At 34.6% G+C, this 18017-nt stretch overlaps 1 protein-coding gene and 1 long non-coding RNA gene across 5 annotated transcripts in view; one reads left to right on the top strand and one right to left on the bottom strand.

The window, feature by feature from the left end:
- ATF2 (activating transcription factor 2) overlaps positions 1 to 9036 on the top strand; it is an 87950-nt gene extending 78914 nt beyond the window's left edge. For 2 of the 4 annotated variants that reach the window (XM_079923657.1, XM_079923658.1), the window contains exons 13-14: positions 1825 to 1930; positions 6328 to 9035. In XM_079923657.1, the coding sequence (XP_079779783.1) occupies positions 1825 to 1930; positions 6328 to 6554 (333 nt within the window). In that variant the 3' untranslated portion in view covers positions 6555 to 9035. Of the gene's footprint in view, positions 1 to 1824; positions 1931 to 6327 lie in introns of all 4 variants that reach the window. The other 2 variants (XM_079923660.1, XM_079923659.1) reach the window with 2 other exon arrangements.
- LOC307187510 overlaps positions 1 to 18017 on the bottom strand; it is a 47886-nt gene that overhangs the window by 8749 nt on the left and 21120 nt on the right. Inside the window, exon 2 of the long non-coding RNA XR_013828627.1 lies at positions 9936 to 9995. This is a non-coding gene — a long non-coding RNA (uncharacterized lncRNA). The remainder of the gene's footprint in view (positions 1 to 9935; positions 9996 to 18017) is intronic.

Below are 18017 nucleotides of genomic sequence, written 5' to 3'. Positions count from 1 at the left end.
GTGGTCACAGGTACCAGATTATAAAAGATTGTGTATTCTTGACTAAAAATACATATCCAGCCCTATTTCATATTATAAAAATTAATGAGCGAAACTTGTAGATGTGAGTCTCAAAATCAAGCTGACACAGCAGAGAGAGAAACTTTTTTTTGGATAATATACGTTGGATTATTCATAATATGGGTTCCCATAAATAGTGTCATTAATAAAGAGCTATAATTAGCGGTATTGACACTAATGACAAGTTCAGTATTCCATAGAAATTAGTTTTCTAAATAACAGCTTGTTTTTTAAAGCAAACTTTTAACCTTTTCTTTTTGTACTTTAATCACTATACACCCATTTTTGTCTCAAATACAATATTCTAAACATAATTTAACCTTTTTATGAATGGTTCAGAGTTCTTGTAAGCATCAAGAACAAGTATTTGTTCTGTGCTTTAATACAGTTTTACAGTTTATTGTTATTGGGGTGTGAGGAACTATTTGACCCGACAGACTTGCCTTTGGATTGCTTAACTTTTATTCTTTTGATTTGTATGTTTCTGTCATTGATCACTTAAGGAGGCGTAATGAGTCTAATCTACTAAAGTATTTTACCTTCAGCTTTCTGGTTAAGAGACTGAGGGATGGAAAAAGAAGTGCTTGAGCTTTTATGTACACCTTTTTTGCTGTATTTCATTTAGTTTTGGGTTCATGGATAAAATGTGAATGGTTAATGTAAGTCCAAATAAGTAGAGGTGTTTGTAAGTTAAGATCTTTTAATGTTACCAATTTATTAAATTCATATTATTTCTAACTCTTGAGTATTGGTAATTATCACTAATTTATGTGTTAATATTTGGGGATGACCCAAAGGAATTAATTGGACTCTCTCAATTTGGAACTTTTACATAGAATCTATCAGATTAATGCATCCGAAACAAAGACTGAACTGCTCATTCTGTGATAAGGAGTAGGATAGATCACCATTGATTTATCAGATTTAAATTTAGATGTGTACAAATGGCCTAGGTCAAAGGCAGTTAAGCCATTTCAACATTACATCTGCTTTCACTGGTTCCGTGTCCAACACAATGCCTTGCGATGCATTTTAGGTATCCATGATTCTTTGGTTGTTTGTGTTTTCCCCTATGGAGCTTTTCCTAGTTTCTAGAAAACTGCTTAACTTAGTTTCCAGGACAAAATTTTTACTTCCAAGTGAATAGAGTCAGTGAAATTTTATTCTGACTCCCCTTATACTTCTAATTGTTCAAATAATCAAAAAGAGCATGTGGGCTTCCCTGGTGGCACAGTGGTTGACAGTCCGCCTGCTGACGCAGGGGACACCGGTTCATGCCCCGGTCCGGGAAGATCCCACATGCCGCAGAGTGGCTGGGCCCGTGAGCCATGGCCACTGAGCCTGCATGTCCGGAGCCTGTGATCTGCAACGGGAGAGGCCGCAACAGTGAGAGGCCCACGTACTGCAAAAAAAAAAAAAAAAAAAAAAAAACAGAAAAAAAAGAGCATGTAACGTGTAAAAAATACCTTTGATAGGTAACCTGTAGTATATAAGCAGTCACAAGGCAAATGATAATGTAAAAAGTAACTTTGAAATATGCTATCCAGTTGTGGTGTTAAATTTTTATGTAAGTTTCAGGGTCTATATAAATGCTAAAATATAAAAGCTAATGTATAATGATTAAACATTTAAACAGCATATTTTGTTTATTCCTTGGTGTTCTTTTAAAGATGTCCAATTTTCATATCTTAATCTTCACTTGTGTTAAACAGTAAAAATTGTTAGTCTGAGGCTGGTAAGGTACATAAGTTGTTTCTTCCCCAGAGTGAAGTCACCCTGCTGAGAAATGAAGTGGCACAGCTGAAACAGCTTCTTCTGGCTCATAAAGATTGCCCTGTAACCGCCATGCAGAAGAAATCTGGCTATCATAGTGAGTAATGTTCCATTACCTATAGCCTTAGGCTACATCAGTGAAATACTGCCAGAGTGAACCAAGCTACCATTAAAAAAGTGGAGACTGCAGTTCTGATATTTAATGTTAAATATCAGAAGTTCTGCAAGTTTATTATGGAATGGGGGATATACTTAGAATCTAGAGTTTTAAAGTTTTCCTACTTCTAGCTTTTTTCTAGAGATTACTATAAATAAAATGGGTTGGTTAATAATTTAAAGTATAGTGTAAGTACTGATGATACTTTGTTTATATTCTCAGAGTAATACTTTTCTTGGACTGACATAGTGAAACACTACTTTTCTAGCCTCCGTTTAGTAATTTTTTTTGTCTTCACTTAATCTGTAGCACATCCTATTGTTCTTTCTTAGATATCAGCATTGTGCAATTTTATTGTTCTGAATCTTTAGATTGAGTCTTCTAGTTAGTCATAAAAATGCTAAAATAGAACAGTATTTAAATTATTTGCTTGTAAGTTTCCTTTTAAATATTTACCTTCAAAATGAGGTTCTTCTGTTTTCAGCATTTTAGAAGTTAATTGTGCTTTTCCTTCTTGTAATGTCCTTTTTTGATAAGGTGCACAATGTTGGAACCAGCTGTTACTCTTGAATAAATGGCCAATTCTGTCCATCGTACACAAATTTGTAACAAATAACAGAGCTGGGAATGCATTAGGCAACATTCATAATATATAACCCACAGCTTTCATTTTTATGATTTAGTGATATTTCAGGATATTTGTAAATGTGAAAATTGTTTCAACCATATGTATCCACTTCGTTTTAATTTGCCAGTGTCAGTAATTCAAAAGAAAGAAACATTTTGTATTGGATGCAAACAGTTCCTCAGGTGCTCACGATAAAACTTTATGGCCACCATCTTTACTTGTAGTCATTGTAAGCAGTTTCATCAGAATGGGCAATATTTTTTAATTTAAAAGATTCAGTAGATTGAGCAACTCTCTGTTGCCATATATATTTAGAACATTGATTTTTGTCAGTTTTGAGCAAATAAATCTCAGTCCTTTGATATCTAGTCATTTTGACAGGATTGTGAAACACATTGTGGAGTAAATTGAAACCGTATAGAAATATGTTTGGGGTTTGTATTAACAATGATTGCTGCAGGGATGAGGCCATTATGGCTCCCATCTGACTTAACAACATAATTTCCTTTAGAAGTTACTGAGTTCAGCATTATGCATACATGATTTTCTTAACAAGAGAGCTCTCTTGAATTTTGATAGTTCAGAAAGAAATATACAAGTGATACTATAAAATTAGAAGGAAAATTCACTCTTAAATTGCATTCAGTTTTAAATTATCTTCAATTTTTTAATCTTAGTTAATTTATTGGATAACCCCAACAGTTTTATCCCTGTTATCCAGGCAGTATATGCTCAGCAAATGCAAGCCAATTTTTTATTTTAAGCAATAAAGATATTTTTAAGTGTATATGTGTATGGTTTTATATGCTATATCCTCAAACTGACTGAAAATCTAGATTAATAAGTTTTTAGTGAAGGTATACGAGGTTGTGAAAATGTAAGAAATGAATAAGACATTTTTGGGTTTGGGAACAGTTCCTATCTTTTATCCTGTCCGGTTATCTAGATAATCATATTGACTGAGGTAAGTATAGTTCTTGCATAAAATTAGTTCTCTTCAGCTCTTGGGAGATAATTGGACTTTGTAGAAATTTCAAATTTTTTATTTTCAAATTTGAAGTCTTTGGGAAAAATCTGACTTCTCTGTTTTTAATAGTCAAGGTAAATACAAAGATTGTTTAAGTAAATGTTTAAATCTTGGAGAAAATGTGGAGAAATTCACAAATACCTAACACTATTCATCACATTGTAGCACATAGCAGTTGCTAATAGTGGTGAGCTATAATACTAGTTAACTCAAAACATTGTATATAGAAAACTAAGGTTTAGTAGAAACTAAGGAATCTTACAAAATCTTGCAGGTAAAGGTGACAGTATAAAGTCACACAGTCATAGGGTCTCTTTTTTAACACTGGGAAGTCCCACGTCCTAGGAAACCCCTCAGTCATGGGAAAACCGTGACAGTTGTTGACCTTAAGGGTCAAGTAGTATATAAAATGAGAATGAAAATATGAAAACATTTTTAATGTTTGGGTTCCTTGAAGAGTAAAACATAAGAGTAATCTTATTGCCATTAATTCATATTCTGTAGATCTCTGGGCATAATTAACATTGTATTATAGTTGTTGCTGTAATCCTAAATGGGAAGAAAAGCTTATTGGGCCCAAAATTGTGAGCTTATATTTTCATTAATGAAAATATGTATAAACATTGGTGGAACTTCAGAGAGAGTGAATTGTCAAACAGCTGATTTCTTTTAAGTAGGGCCAAAAATGACTCTGTGAGTGCAGTAAGATCTCTTGTATCTTTCTAGAGCTTGTGATTATATTAGTAATTTTTCTCCCCTTACCATCTAGAACTGGACATAGGTGCAGCTGTATCACATTATAAAGGTATTTTATACATAAAATTTATAATTACATAATTTATAAGTGAGTACCTGCTTCTTTGTACAGCCTAAAGATTTGTTTTACCAAATTCTGAAAGCCTGGAGGTAGATAAGCACTTGTCCCTTACAACTTAACTGTTTCATTTTGAGTCATCGCCTCCACAATATATTTACATTTCCTTATACCGCTCATCACAGATCAGCCTCTTTATTTCTGAAAGCTGTTATATCCCTAGAACGTAACATTGAAAGGACATTTTGTTGTCATGTTGAATAGTGGTGAAATAGAGGGCTTTTTACTGTTCTCTCTAGTTAAACTGTCATTTGCCAGTGTTTTCTGTGAATGTATAACAATTGTATTGGCTATATAACTGAATTGTAAATATTTTATAACATTCATTATTGCTTGATCAGAACAGTATCCTTTCTGCTTTATATAATTTTAAAAAGGATTACTGATTGTGCTTTTTTTTTTTTAACTGCATCTTGAGGTCAGATTTTTATCCAGTGGTGTAGTTCTGCATTTAAAGCAGAGTTATAGAGAGGGTGAGATTCTATCACATTAAAATTCTGTAAGAGCTACTATATTTCAGAAAACCCTCAAAATGAAGAATTTTATTTGAACTAGAGTTGTACTTGCCAGATTCCTCCCCCTCTATCTTCTACATTACAAATCATGGGGTAAGTCCTACTTCATGGGGTCCACAGTCTTTTAATAGTTGACTTTCAGAATGAGCACCTGGCCATCAGTAAGCAGGCCAGTATGTATTGTCAGATTTGATAGGAAGCCAGCTTATTATACTTCTAAACACTAAATAAAAATTATTTTAGAGTGTTCAGAAAGAAACAAAGCTAAACAGTACTGTTTAGGGATATATACCTATTTGGTAAAACTTCAAAGAAAAAACAAGGGAATGGTAAAAGAAATACTTATCAGAATGGTGATTGCCTTTGGTGAAGAGAGGAGCCTCCAAGAAGCACGAGTGTTACTAGCAATTTTCTCTTTAAGTTGAGGGCTGGGTTCACAGGTGTTCATGCTATCATTGTGTCTCATAACTTGCGTACACTATAATTATTTGTGTGTGTTGTACTTATCAGATTTTTCACTAAATGAAATTATTGGATTAATAAGAAAGTTGAAGATTTGTTATTAAAGCCTAAACAATGGTAGATATATTTTCATTAATATTTAGAATGCCCTTTCCTGAATATCTTTTCAATTACAGTATCTTGAGTTTTATATGGATTTTTATTTGAATCTCAATTAATTCATGCAACTATAACAGCTGGTGGCATTTAGATTCTAAATATTGCTTATTCTCAAGTGTATGCATCATTAGAATCAGGTGTTATAATCATCCATTGCTGCCTTAGATGGAAAGTCAGCCAGAATAAAAATAGTTCTGCAGAGGGAATTATTTGAAGATATAATTTGTATGTTAGCATTCATTTTGTTTATGCATATGGTTATAAATTTTTTAATCTTTTAATAAGAATGGCGTGTAGGCAAACAGACTGGTTTTGTTAAATGTGTTGCTGGGGTAAGTGTTTGATTATATCTATAAGAGACCTATCTCCCAAATTCCCACCCAATTTTCTTCCTTAACACTATTTAGCAAATAATTCTTCAGCTCTCTTTTATGTGGCACTGGGCATTGAGGTGTTTCCATGTGCATGCTTGTGCCTTGTTTAGCCTGTACAGACAAAATTGCCTACTTCGTGACTTCTAGCCACCTTTCAGTTACTCAATTCCAGTCATACCAACTTCTCTAAACTGATTCTGTAAAATGCCATCTAACTTTTTATTCTGTGCATTGACTCAACCTGATAAATTCTTACAACTATTTTAAGAAACTGAGTAGTTTCCTTTTTTCCACTCAGCTGCTGATAAAGATGATAGTTCAGAAGACCTGTCAGTGCCGAGTAGTCCACATACTGAAGCTATACAGCATAGTTCTGTCAGCACATCCAATGGAGTCAGTTCAACTTCCAAGGCAGAAGCTGTAGCCACTTCAGTCCTCACGCAGATGGCGGACCAGAGTTCAGAGCCTGCGCTTTCACAGATTGTCATGGCTCCTTCCTCCCAGTCACAGCCCTCAGGAAGTTGATTAAAAACCTCAGTGCAGCAGTTTTAGATACTCATTAGTGACTTCAAAGGGAAATCAAGGAAAGACCAATTTCCATTTATGCGAAGTCTGTGGTTGTAAATTTTTTTTTTTACTTGAAATTAAATTTGGCTCTAAAGTTGGTGTAGCAGCAGTTGATGATCAGACTGAACAACAACAGTTTTTAGTCTCTGGAAAAAGACTGATTTTGCTTTTTTTATAAATATTGTTAGATTTATTCATTTTTCTGTGCTCAATGTGTAAATTGTATTATAATTCATTGTGGTTTATTTCACTTTTAATTTTGTGGTGTTTTAATAAATGGGGGTGTTACTGAATCTCTCTTCCCACTTCCATTTCTTTTGACCACCTCTTAACCCTCAACTGTGATGGTAGTATTGTTATATCATTTATACCAAAGTTCTGCATAGTCCCTATTGACTTTGTAGTGTTAACAAGGTCATAAAGCACTAGCAAGAAAAATATAGAAATTTGCTTTTAATCTTTTTGCCTTTTATTTTGCACATTATGCAAAAGGAAGAACATTATCGAACACTTTTTAAGTGAGTGAAACATGGTAAAAGACATACAGTGCTTTTATGCACACTTAAACTAAATGAAGATCAGTAACAGTGCGTTTCCTTTTTTTTTAAGATTTTAAGTAGGCATGAATTTTGGAATCCTTTATCATTTCAAAAATGACTTTTTTAAGGCTTAAATTCAGTATTTTAAACCCTATGTTTTGAGACTAACAAAATATGAAATTATATGATGTACAATACAGGGTTATCAGATATCTAATAATTTTTTGAAATTAGTTTTTTGTTTTGTTTTGTTTTGTTTTGTTTTGCAGATTTCAGGTTTCAAACTGAGAAGTTTATGCATAATCAAGTAAGGTATGGTTGCCAGAAAAGCCTAAAAATTACTACTTAGAAAATTTAAGACTGTTTACCCCCATTGTCTTGTACTTGCAAGTTAACTTGTACTTATTCTTGTGAAAGCACTGTCATCTTTTAGTAGCAAATTTTGATAACGTTTCTCGTGGGAAAAAAATCAGTATCTATCTTTAGAACAATGTAATTATAATATGGGAAACGAGTGAGTGAGAGTGTGTGTGTGTGTGTGGCGTGTGTGTGTGCGTGTGTGTGTGCGTGTGTGTGTGTGTCTTTCAATAGTTCATGCCAGCAATCTTTGCTTGAATGTTTAACGATGCCTTCAGTGTGATGCTGGCCAATAGATGATTGCAATTTAAGATGTCATTACTGTGCAGGCTTGGATAACTAACATTCCATGATGTAGTTTGTTTCTGATGAGATGATTGTAGGTACACTTTTCTCATTATCCAGTCATCTGTGGGATACTGAGTTTTCTAATGTGCCATTATCTATTTTTATTCTGCAGTTATGTTCAAAATACAGTACAATATTTTAAAATAGACAAAATTGTTAAAAAATAAAAATGTAGTAGACGTGTGTAAGAAAACTTTGTAAAATAGTTATGAGTCCTCCCCAGTAGCAACTTCTGGCATTCGAGCAGGATCCATTATGTAAATATCTGTCATGCATTTATAATAAGTTGTGTAGTTTGTTCTGCATCCATACTACACTGTTTGCTAAAGTCTCAGTGCCATCTCCTAATGAGACTGACATTTTAAAAACCGGTATGGAATATCCTTGGTAATTCAAGGAAATATTCCACTTGCCTAAGTTCCAAACTGGGAAACGTTCAGATTATACAAATGACATTTCAGGACTTTTAATTATGAAGATAATAGGAATTTTATTGTTTGGCTTATTAAAAATACCATTTTGGGTTGATAATCCTACTTCTAAAATTTTTTTATTTTTAACTGATTTTATAATTTTCCAGTAATCAATTTCTAATCATGATTTTGCCATAGTTATGCTAAGGAGTTGATCTCAAAGGCACAAAATATGAAAATATATCTCAAAGGCTGTTTTTTATTGTAGTTTGGATGGATTAGGAAAAGCCTCTGTTTTTCACTCTCCTGGGTCATTCAGTGCATTTTCCTTAAATTTTATTATTTATGCAAGTTAAAAGTTCTTTGGTAACAGGAATTCTTGCAACTGTAAAATAAAACTACATAGATGTAAGAAGTCATGTAAACAGTTAATGAGCTTATTACCAAGGTTAGCAAAACTTTCATTGTAAATCAGTCTGTACTCAGCAAATAAAAGTCATTATTAGTTGTATAAACACAAATTCCATTTTGACTTTCAGGATGTCACACTACTTCTGTACCTAGCATTTTGAGTCCTTATATTTGCAATGTTACCCAAACTGTACTATTTTCTTTTATGTGCAGTTTGCATGAGTAAACCATCAGAGAATAAATTTTATCTTTAAATTATGTTCATAATTTGCTTGTTCTTACCTATCCTTCATAAGGTAACATCACCTGATAATGATGTTTTTCTCCTTCAGGGTGTTTATTACCTGAGAAGAACCTGATATTCTTTTTATTTCTGTGATAAAATTCATTCCTTCTCAAAGAAGACCTTTCAGCTGCAAGGGTGTTCAGGCCTCTTTCCTCTTCTCTGAATTCACTTTAAGCCTCGTTCATACAAAATGAACCTTTAATCTATGTCTCCAGCCCAGAATATTGCCTGAGCCACACACGGATGCACCAGCCTTCGGTTTATCTTAGTGACTGCCTGACAAAACATAGAGTATCTTCAATACTGAACTCTAATCTTCTCTCACCCTACCTTCAAACACACTGCTCCCATAATGTTTCATAAATCAGTTGATTACAACTCTGTCCTTCCAGTTGCTTAAATCAGAACCACCTTGATTCCTCTCTTTTCTCACAACCCGCGTCCAAGACATCGGGAAATACTGTTTGCTTTACCTTCAGAGTAATACAGAATTCAGCCACTCCTCACCATTTCCAGGGCTGTCACCCTGATCTGTGCCCTCATCGTTCCTCACCCAGATCCGTCTCCTTTCTCCACCCTGCCTACTACAGCCCATCCTCAACACAGCAGCTAGAGTGAAGCTTTTCAAACACGTATCAGGTTATGGCACTCCTCTGCTCCAAATTCTAGAATGGCTCCTCATTGCATTCAGAGCTGGAGTCATTACAGTGGCCTACAAGATGATCTGTTCCCCCATCCACATCTCTGACCTCATCTATCAATCACGTTGTTTTATTCAGTGAATATTTGAGCACTACTAAGTGTCAGTTTTTGTTCTAGGCACTTGGAATACACCAATAGCCAAAAGACAAAAACCCCTGCCTTTGTGAATCTTACATTCTAAGTGGGGAAGGGGGGGTGCTGGGAAACACAATTAACACAGTAAATAAGTACATCTTACTATGTTAGAAACGATAAGAAGTGCTAAGTAAAGAAACAGACATACCAGTTGTGGAGAGCACTGGAGTGATGTTTCAGTCTTCTCTCTCAGATAGATAGAACCAAACTGAAAAGATGTAAAGAATCACATGGTTATTTTTTATTTTAAGGTATACATTTCAACAAATGTGCTTAATCTAACTTACATGATATTAGATAAAAGATTTCACGAAGACAAACTGATGTGTTTCTGTAACAAAGTTTGACTAATGATACACTGAAAGACCACATCTGCTTTGACTTATCGCAGAGGACAGGAAAGATAAACTCTTGTCTATGGCATGTACTTACCATTAAGTGTAGTTTTGCTAATTCTCCATCTCTGAAACTATAGAGTTTGATGCTTGACATTAATAATTTATTTGTGAGACTAATTATGGGAGAATCCTATTAACTGCTGGGACTTCATCTTATAAAAATATACACATGTACAATCACACAGACAGACACACACAAAATACCTAAAGAACACAGAGTTATCAAAGCAATTCTAAAATAAAGACATTTAGAAGAAAATTTTAATCTGACATTTCTAAATAGATTACCTTGACCACAAGATAATACTTTTGAAGCAATTAAAATTTTATTACCATTTTATGTCTGATATAATTATGAAAAATCATTTCTTTAAACTATCAATAAATACAAATAATTTTTTCTGTAATTCTCATACTTTTTTTTTAAGTGCAGGTCTTTCTGGCTATGTGTAACTGTAGATTGAGATGGGTTTTCACTGAAGCAAAGTATTAAGATCCTTCTGTGTGGAAAAAAAAAATCATAAAATGTAGAATAAAGATTTTTCTGGAGAAATAAATAGCCCTACCATTTAAGTAAATGGTGAGTTGCCAATTATACATTGCCATAGAAAAAGTACAATCAGTGAAAATGTTTCTAAAACTAAAGGATTTATTAGTTCTGAAATAACCAAGGCCATGTGACATTGGAACTTACAAGAAAAACTATGCATAGTTCCATTCTACTGTAGCAATCCGAAGCACCAAATGTTACTTGTAAAATTATCAAATATGTCACAGTACTCAAACTAGGAGGATTCTGTTACTCAACAATGGGCCAGTGAGTTGTATCTTTTTCCTCAAATGCACATGCAAATTTTTCCAGTGGCTTTATGAGAAGAGAATGTCATTAGTACACTCTTGTCATGGTCACAGTGCCTTCCTTGCCTCATTTTGCATTAGATTTTACATTTAAATAATTCATTGAGCTAGAATTTTTTGAACCATGGTTTTATCATGTGTTACCTCAATTATTTGAGAAAGTATTTCTCATTATGAATTTCATTTTTAACTATCAGTTAAGTCAAATAAAGGTAGGTTTACTTTATTCACTTAGTTTTACAGTAGATTTTGCTTTCTATGAAAGTAGACAGGAGAGAATGTTCCCTCAAAAGAGCTCTTTTAAAATTATTTTTGCTTTAATAATTTTTTAAAAGCATGTAAATTAAATGCTATTTTCTATAACTTGACACAAAAAATATTTAATAGCATTTACTTAGCAGAATTTAAGATGAAAGAGTTGTCTATAATGAGCTTCTCATAACTGGGAAGAAATGCATTATGTGATGTTTGAGGAAATGAGAAAATCTGTGAATACCATTATCCTCAAAAATAAACCCTTTTGCACAATACAGTATTAAATGGATAATCAATTTTGTTTATTTTTTTCTCAACAATAACTTTTTTTTATCTCTGTGTAATTAAACATGTAGCTAAGCCTCTATTTTGGGGAGGTGTGCTTGTTAAAATTCTTTGTTATAGGGTCTAATAACATCAGTGAAAAATAAAATGAGTTAGGTAATACAACTATCCTAGCATAATTAATTTGAACATTTAAAAATTATTCAACAAATAATTATTGACTTTCCCCAGTTATTAAATTTTTAGAAAAATACTTCCAACATTACATCTTAATTTATTTGACTCAGCTAATGTTTTCTGAGGTAATTGACTTCCAGCACTGTGAGGCAATCTGCTAAATTATGAACAATCATGTTAATATAGCCTACGTTAACATATTGCAAGCAAAGATCTTCAGATCTTTTTCATGACACTGAAGACCAATTCAAATAAAACTGATTGCAGTTCTTTTCTATGGACTAGAGTTTGTGACAAGGTAACACTAGATAACAATTTTGAAAATAAGATTTGCTTCCACTGTCATTTTCATTAATGTGTCCTATTTATCTGTAGAAGCTGTTATAAGTGCCTCAAAAGTAGTGAGCTATTGAAAATATTATTGATCTATAATTTAAGAACTTGCATAAAAGGTAATTGTTGCTGTAACTAGTAGTACATAAAATTATGTATAATTTTAAATTATTTATAATTTAAAAATACTTTAATCTCATGCTTAAAGTTTTCCCCCAATTTTTTATCAGAATTCCTAACATAAAAGAATTAATTTAGGTGTCTCTTGCTGGTGAAAGTACTTAGGAGTATTGGCCCACTAAAATGACAGGCCATGGATGAGAATTTGGTTAGTAAGTACATAGTAAGCACCTACTTTGTGCTGAGGTGTTGGACTGTAGGGACCACAGTAAAAATAAAAAGACCAGGATCTTACCCTCAAGTAGGATTCATTTGGAAAGACAAAATACTTGTTACACCTGTGACAGGAAATAATCACAATCTACAACTTCTGAAACAGGTTTTATAAGTTCACCAAAGGAGACAAACCACATATTTGAACTTCACCTTAAATTATGAATGAGATTGGGATAGAAAGGAAACAAAGGTAAAGACGAAAGATTAGTAAACAAATGTATTACGTTCATAAGACAGTGGAAAGACGGGAAGAAGAGGGTTAGGAATGAGAAAAATTGCATAGCTAGAATAGGGCTAGATTATACAGGGTCCTAAAAGTTGATTTAGACTAGGAAACGGGAAACTACTGACTTTCACAAGAGGGACATGAGAGTGGCTTTAAAAATGTGCAGCAGGGCTTCCCTGGTGGCGCAGTGGTTGAGAGTCCACCTGCCGATGCAGGGGACACGGGTTCGTGCCCCGGTCCAGGAAGATCCCACATGCCGCGGAGTGGCTGGGCCCATGAGCCATGGCTGCTGAGCCTGGGCGTCCGGAGCCTGTGCTCTGCAACGGGAGAGGCCACAACAGTGAGAGGCCCGCGTACTGTGCAAAAAAAAAAAAAAAAAAGTGCAACAATAGGAAGGCTGGCCCACATGGAAACCAGCCTACAAATTGCACTAATCCAAGCATGAGTTGTAACCAGCACTAAGGAAGGAGAGCCAATTAGGAGCAAAAGGAATAGGTGGAAGGAATGTCTTTTAAAAAATATCTGTAGAATTTATAGACTAGTAAGGAAGATGATGAAAAGCAAAAAGGTCAGAAGACTCCATTTTTCAGGCTTGACAGACTGGGGAATAGTGGTTATCACTTGTAAGAACAAGGAAGCTGGGAAAGGAAGCCAGTTTGGGAAGGAAAGATGATCCATATTTCGAAGATAAATGCAAATGTCCAAGAAGCACATAAAAATGTAATAACAGCCTCTATTGAGTATGTATTATTTACTAAGTTGCCTGCATTTATTTAATCATCATCACAACCTATGATAGTAGCATTGTTTTAGTAAGAAGAAAGAAATGATGAAAGATTTAGAAGTTGGTCATTAAAGTCATGAGACTGAATTATTTGAAAGGAGATGTAATGGGAGACAGGCAGAAAATCACGTCTTGAATCATACCAAATGATTATAATAAAAAAGGCATAATGGTCAGAAGAGAACCAAGATCGTATGATAATTTCTATAGTGGTCTATAATTTATTAAGTGCTTTTATAGATATTAACTTATTAGAACCTCTGAATGCTATGAAGATGGCATTATCCCTATTTTAGATAAGAAATCAAACTCAAAAGTTATTTGACCAAAGTCACACAACCAGTAAGTGGCAGCAACATGCACACCCATCTCCTAACCCAAATGAATGTGTTGTGTACACCACAAACAAGAAAAGCAAAATTTAAAAGAGAAGTGGTTTACATGCAACAAAAATGTCAAGGGGTGTAAAGATTTAAAATGCCACTTAATCTGGCAATATAAAGGTCTTTCATGACCTTTGGGAACATTTTCAGTACAATGATTGAGGTAAGTGACAATAACCTGTATAGGCACTTGGATTTTATTTCTCATCTGGGGATAGGAGGAAAGTCTTGGGCTCTCTGATTTCTGGAGCTAGACCCCTACATTAAAGTGGGATTGTACCCACAAAGAAATACAAAAGGAAGCTTGTTTGTTTCTGCCTAAGTTCTGAGTTAAAAAAAATCTCCCCTGAAAAGTGGAACCCTCCTGGGACTTCCGTGGTGGTCCAGTGGGTAAGACTTCACACTCCCAATGCAGGGGGTGCCCAGGTTCGATCCCTGGTCAGGGAAACTAGATCCTGCATGCATGCTGCAACTAAGAAGTCCTCATGACGCAACTAAAAAAAAAGATCCCGTATGCCGCAACTAAAAGATCCCACATGCCACAACAAAGAGCCCATGTGTCACAACTAAGACCTGGTGCAGCCTGAATGAATGAATGAATGAATAAATAAAAATATGTAAATATACACGCACACACACATATATATATATATACACATATATATATGAAAAAAAATGGAACCCTCCTGCCCTGTGCAGTTCAGTTGCAATGTGTTGGGTTTTTAAAATAATTTATCTTTTTATATTTGGCTGTGTTGGGTCTTCGTTACTGCACACGAGCTTTCTCTAGTTGCAGCAAGCAGGGGCTGGTGGCTTCTCTTGTTGCTGAGCATGGCCTCTAGGCACGCAGGCTTCATTAGTTGTGGCACGTGGGCTCAGTAGTTGTGGCTCACGGGCTCTAGAGCACAGGCTCAGTAGTGGTGGTGCACGGGCTTAGTCGCTCCGCAGCATGTGGGATCTTCCCAGACCAGGGCTCGAACCCATGTCCCTTGCATTGGCAGGAGGATTCTTAGCCACTGTGCCACCAGAGAAGTCCCTGGTTGCAATGTTTTAACGTGCATTATCCACATGATCTAGGAATCCAAGCTGAAAAATGAATGGGATAGCTTTGGGGCACAAATGCAGAGTCTCTACAAGCAAACATTCCCACAATCCAGGTCATACTTAAATGTCACAGGAAAAAAGTTTATCCCACTAAAAATGAGTATATGTTTAAAAAAAAAAACTATCATAAACCAGGATTAACAAACAGGAGGATTAGAGCACCAGGAACTTGAGCTAATAAAACAATCAGAAAAAATATATAAGTATGTTGAAATGATTAACAAATAAAAGAAGAAATCAAAACCCTAAGGAAAGAATAAGATACAGCTGGCCCTCCATATTTGCAGGTTCTGCATTTGTGGATACAGAGGCCTGATTATGCTATGGCATTTTATTTAAGGGACTTGAGCATCCATGGATTTTGGTATTCAGGAGGGGCCCTAGAACCAATACTGTGGACTGGACTCCAAGGGATGACTGTACTGTGAAATATGAACAGGGAGATTTGAAAAATAATCAACAGAACTTACAAGTGAAAAATAACACACATTGAAATTGAAAGGTCAATTAATATGTTAATTGTAGACTAGAACCATAGAGAATAGTAAACTCAAATTAGACCTGAAGAAATTACACAGAATGTAGGAAGGAGAGACAAAGAAGGAAATATAAGAGAAAAATTAAGAGACAGTAGAATAAGAAGCTCCTACATGTGTTTAACAGGAATTGCAGAAGGAAGGACTTTTTAAAATGGGAGAGATTGTATTAAAAAATAATGATTGAAAATTATCTAAAATAAATGAAAAACATGAATTCTCAGATTCAAGAAACAGTTTACATAAAACTAAATCTCTACCTGAACACATCATGTGAATACTGTAGAACTTCAAAGACAGAGAAAATCTCAAAAGCAGAGAAAAGATACTAATACACAAAGGACTAAGAACCCTCCATCCCCCACCCTCCCCCAAAAAAACCAAACAATGCTAAAGAAATACTGATAATTGTTAACCCTGCATTATTTTCTCTACTTAGTGTTTTTTGAAAATTTCCCCCGAAAGAGTGTATATTAAAAACCTTTAAAATCACTCAGGGAAAACTGACAGTCAATCCAGAATTCTGTTATTTAACTGTTGTTTAACAGTGAGACAAAGACAAGAGATTAAAAACCTGACATGTCACGGGACTTCCCAGGTGGTCCAGTGGTAAAGAATACGCCTTACAATGCAGGGGACGCGGGTTCAATCCCTCGTCAGGGAACTAAGATCCCACATGCCACAGGGCAACTAAGCCCAAGTGCCACAACTACTGAGCTCGTGCATCTCAACTAGAGAGCCTGCATGCCACAAACTGCAGAGCCCACGCGCTCTGGAACCTGCATGCCACAACTACAGAGCCCATGTGCCCTGGAGCCTGCACACCACAGCTAGAGAAAACCCGCACGCCACAACTAGAGCAAAGCCTGTGTGCCACAACAAAAGATCCAATGTGCTGCAACTAAGACCCGGTGCAGCCAAAATTTTTGTAAATAAATAAATAATAAATAAACTTTAAAAAATAAAAACCTGACATGTCAAAACATGTACAGAGGGAATTTCATAAACTTAAATAGGAAAGGAAGAAAGGCTGAAAATGAGCTAAGTAACTCAAAAAGTTACAAAAACAATAACAAAAAACCAAGATAATAGAAGATTAGAAAAAGGAAAATACAAGTAGAAATTAATATTTAAAAAGGACAGGAGAGAGGAGCAATAACACCCCAAATTTGGCTTTGAGGAAGGAAGGGAGGGAGGAAGAGAGGGAGAGAGGAAAAGACAAGCTCCTGAGGGACAAATGATTTAAAAATTAAAAAGAAGGGATATGGTCAGCATGATTTTCTATATGTAGTATTTCAATAAAGTTTTAAAATTATAACCAAAAAAGCACAAATAAACAGGAAGGGGGATTAAATTCAACAGAGACATAAGACACAGTAGAATACCAACTTCACAGTACTAACTTAAAACTTGATAAAAAGAGAATTTTTAGAGAATTAACATCAAAATACACAAATATATGGAAATTAAACAACACGCTACAGAAAAAATAGCAGGTCAAAGAAGAAATCTAAAGGAAATGAACAAACAACAACACAAAAAACCTTGAGACAAAATGGAAATGCAGCATACCAAAATTTATGAGATACAGCAAAAGCAGTTCTAAGAAGGAAGATCACAGTGATAAATGCCTACATCAAGAAACAAGAAAAATCTCAACCTAACTTTATACCTCAAGGAACTAGAAAAACAAGAACAAAAGAAGCCCAACATTAGTAGAAGAAAGGAAATAACAAAGATCAGAGCAAAATACATACTAAAAATAAAATAAATCAGTGAAAGAAAGAGCTCCCTGAAAAGATAAACAAAATTGAAAAAACTTTAACTAGACTCACCAAGGAAAAAGAGAGGACCCAAAATCAGAAATGAAAGAGGATATGTTAATACTGATACCACAGTAATACAAAGGATCATAAGAGACTATATGAACAATTATATGCCAAAAAATTTCACAATCTGTAAGGAATGGATACGTTCCTAGAAACATACAACCTACCAAGACTGAATCATGAAGAAACTTAAAATTTGAAGAGACTGTTTACTAGTAAGGAGATTGAATCAGTAATCTAAAACCTCCTAACAAACAAAAATTTACGACCAGATGACTTCACTGGTAGATTCAACCAAGTATTTAAAGAAGAATTAATACCAATCTTTCTCAAACTCTTCCAAAAAATAGAGGAGGAGGGACTACTTCCAAACTCATTTTACAAGGCCAACATTACCCTGATACCAAAACCAGACAAGGACGCCACAAGAAAAAAAAAAAAAATTACAGTCCAATATCCCTGATGAGCACAGCTGCAAAAATCCTCAACAAAATACTAGCAAACTGAATTCATCAATACATTAAAAGGATCATATATCTTGATCAAGTGAGACTTATCCCAGGGATGGATGGTTCAACATCTGCAAATCAATAAATATATTATGCCACATTAACAAAATGATGGATAAAAATCATATGATTATCTCAATAGCTGCAGAAAAAAACA

The sequence above is a fragment of the Stenella coeruleoalba genome, assembly GCF_951394435.1.
Source record: "Stenella coeruleoalba genome assembly, chromosome: 6".
NCBI classification, from domain to species: domain Eukaryota; kingdom Metazoa; phylum Chordata; class Mammalia; order Artiodactyla; family Delphinidae; genus Stenella; species Stenella coeruleoalba.
The sequence above is the reverse complement of the archived record's forward strand: the minus strand, read 5'-3'. Positions and strand labels throughout refer to the sequence as shown.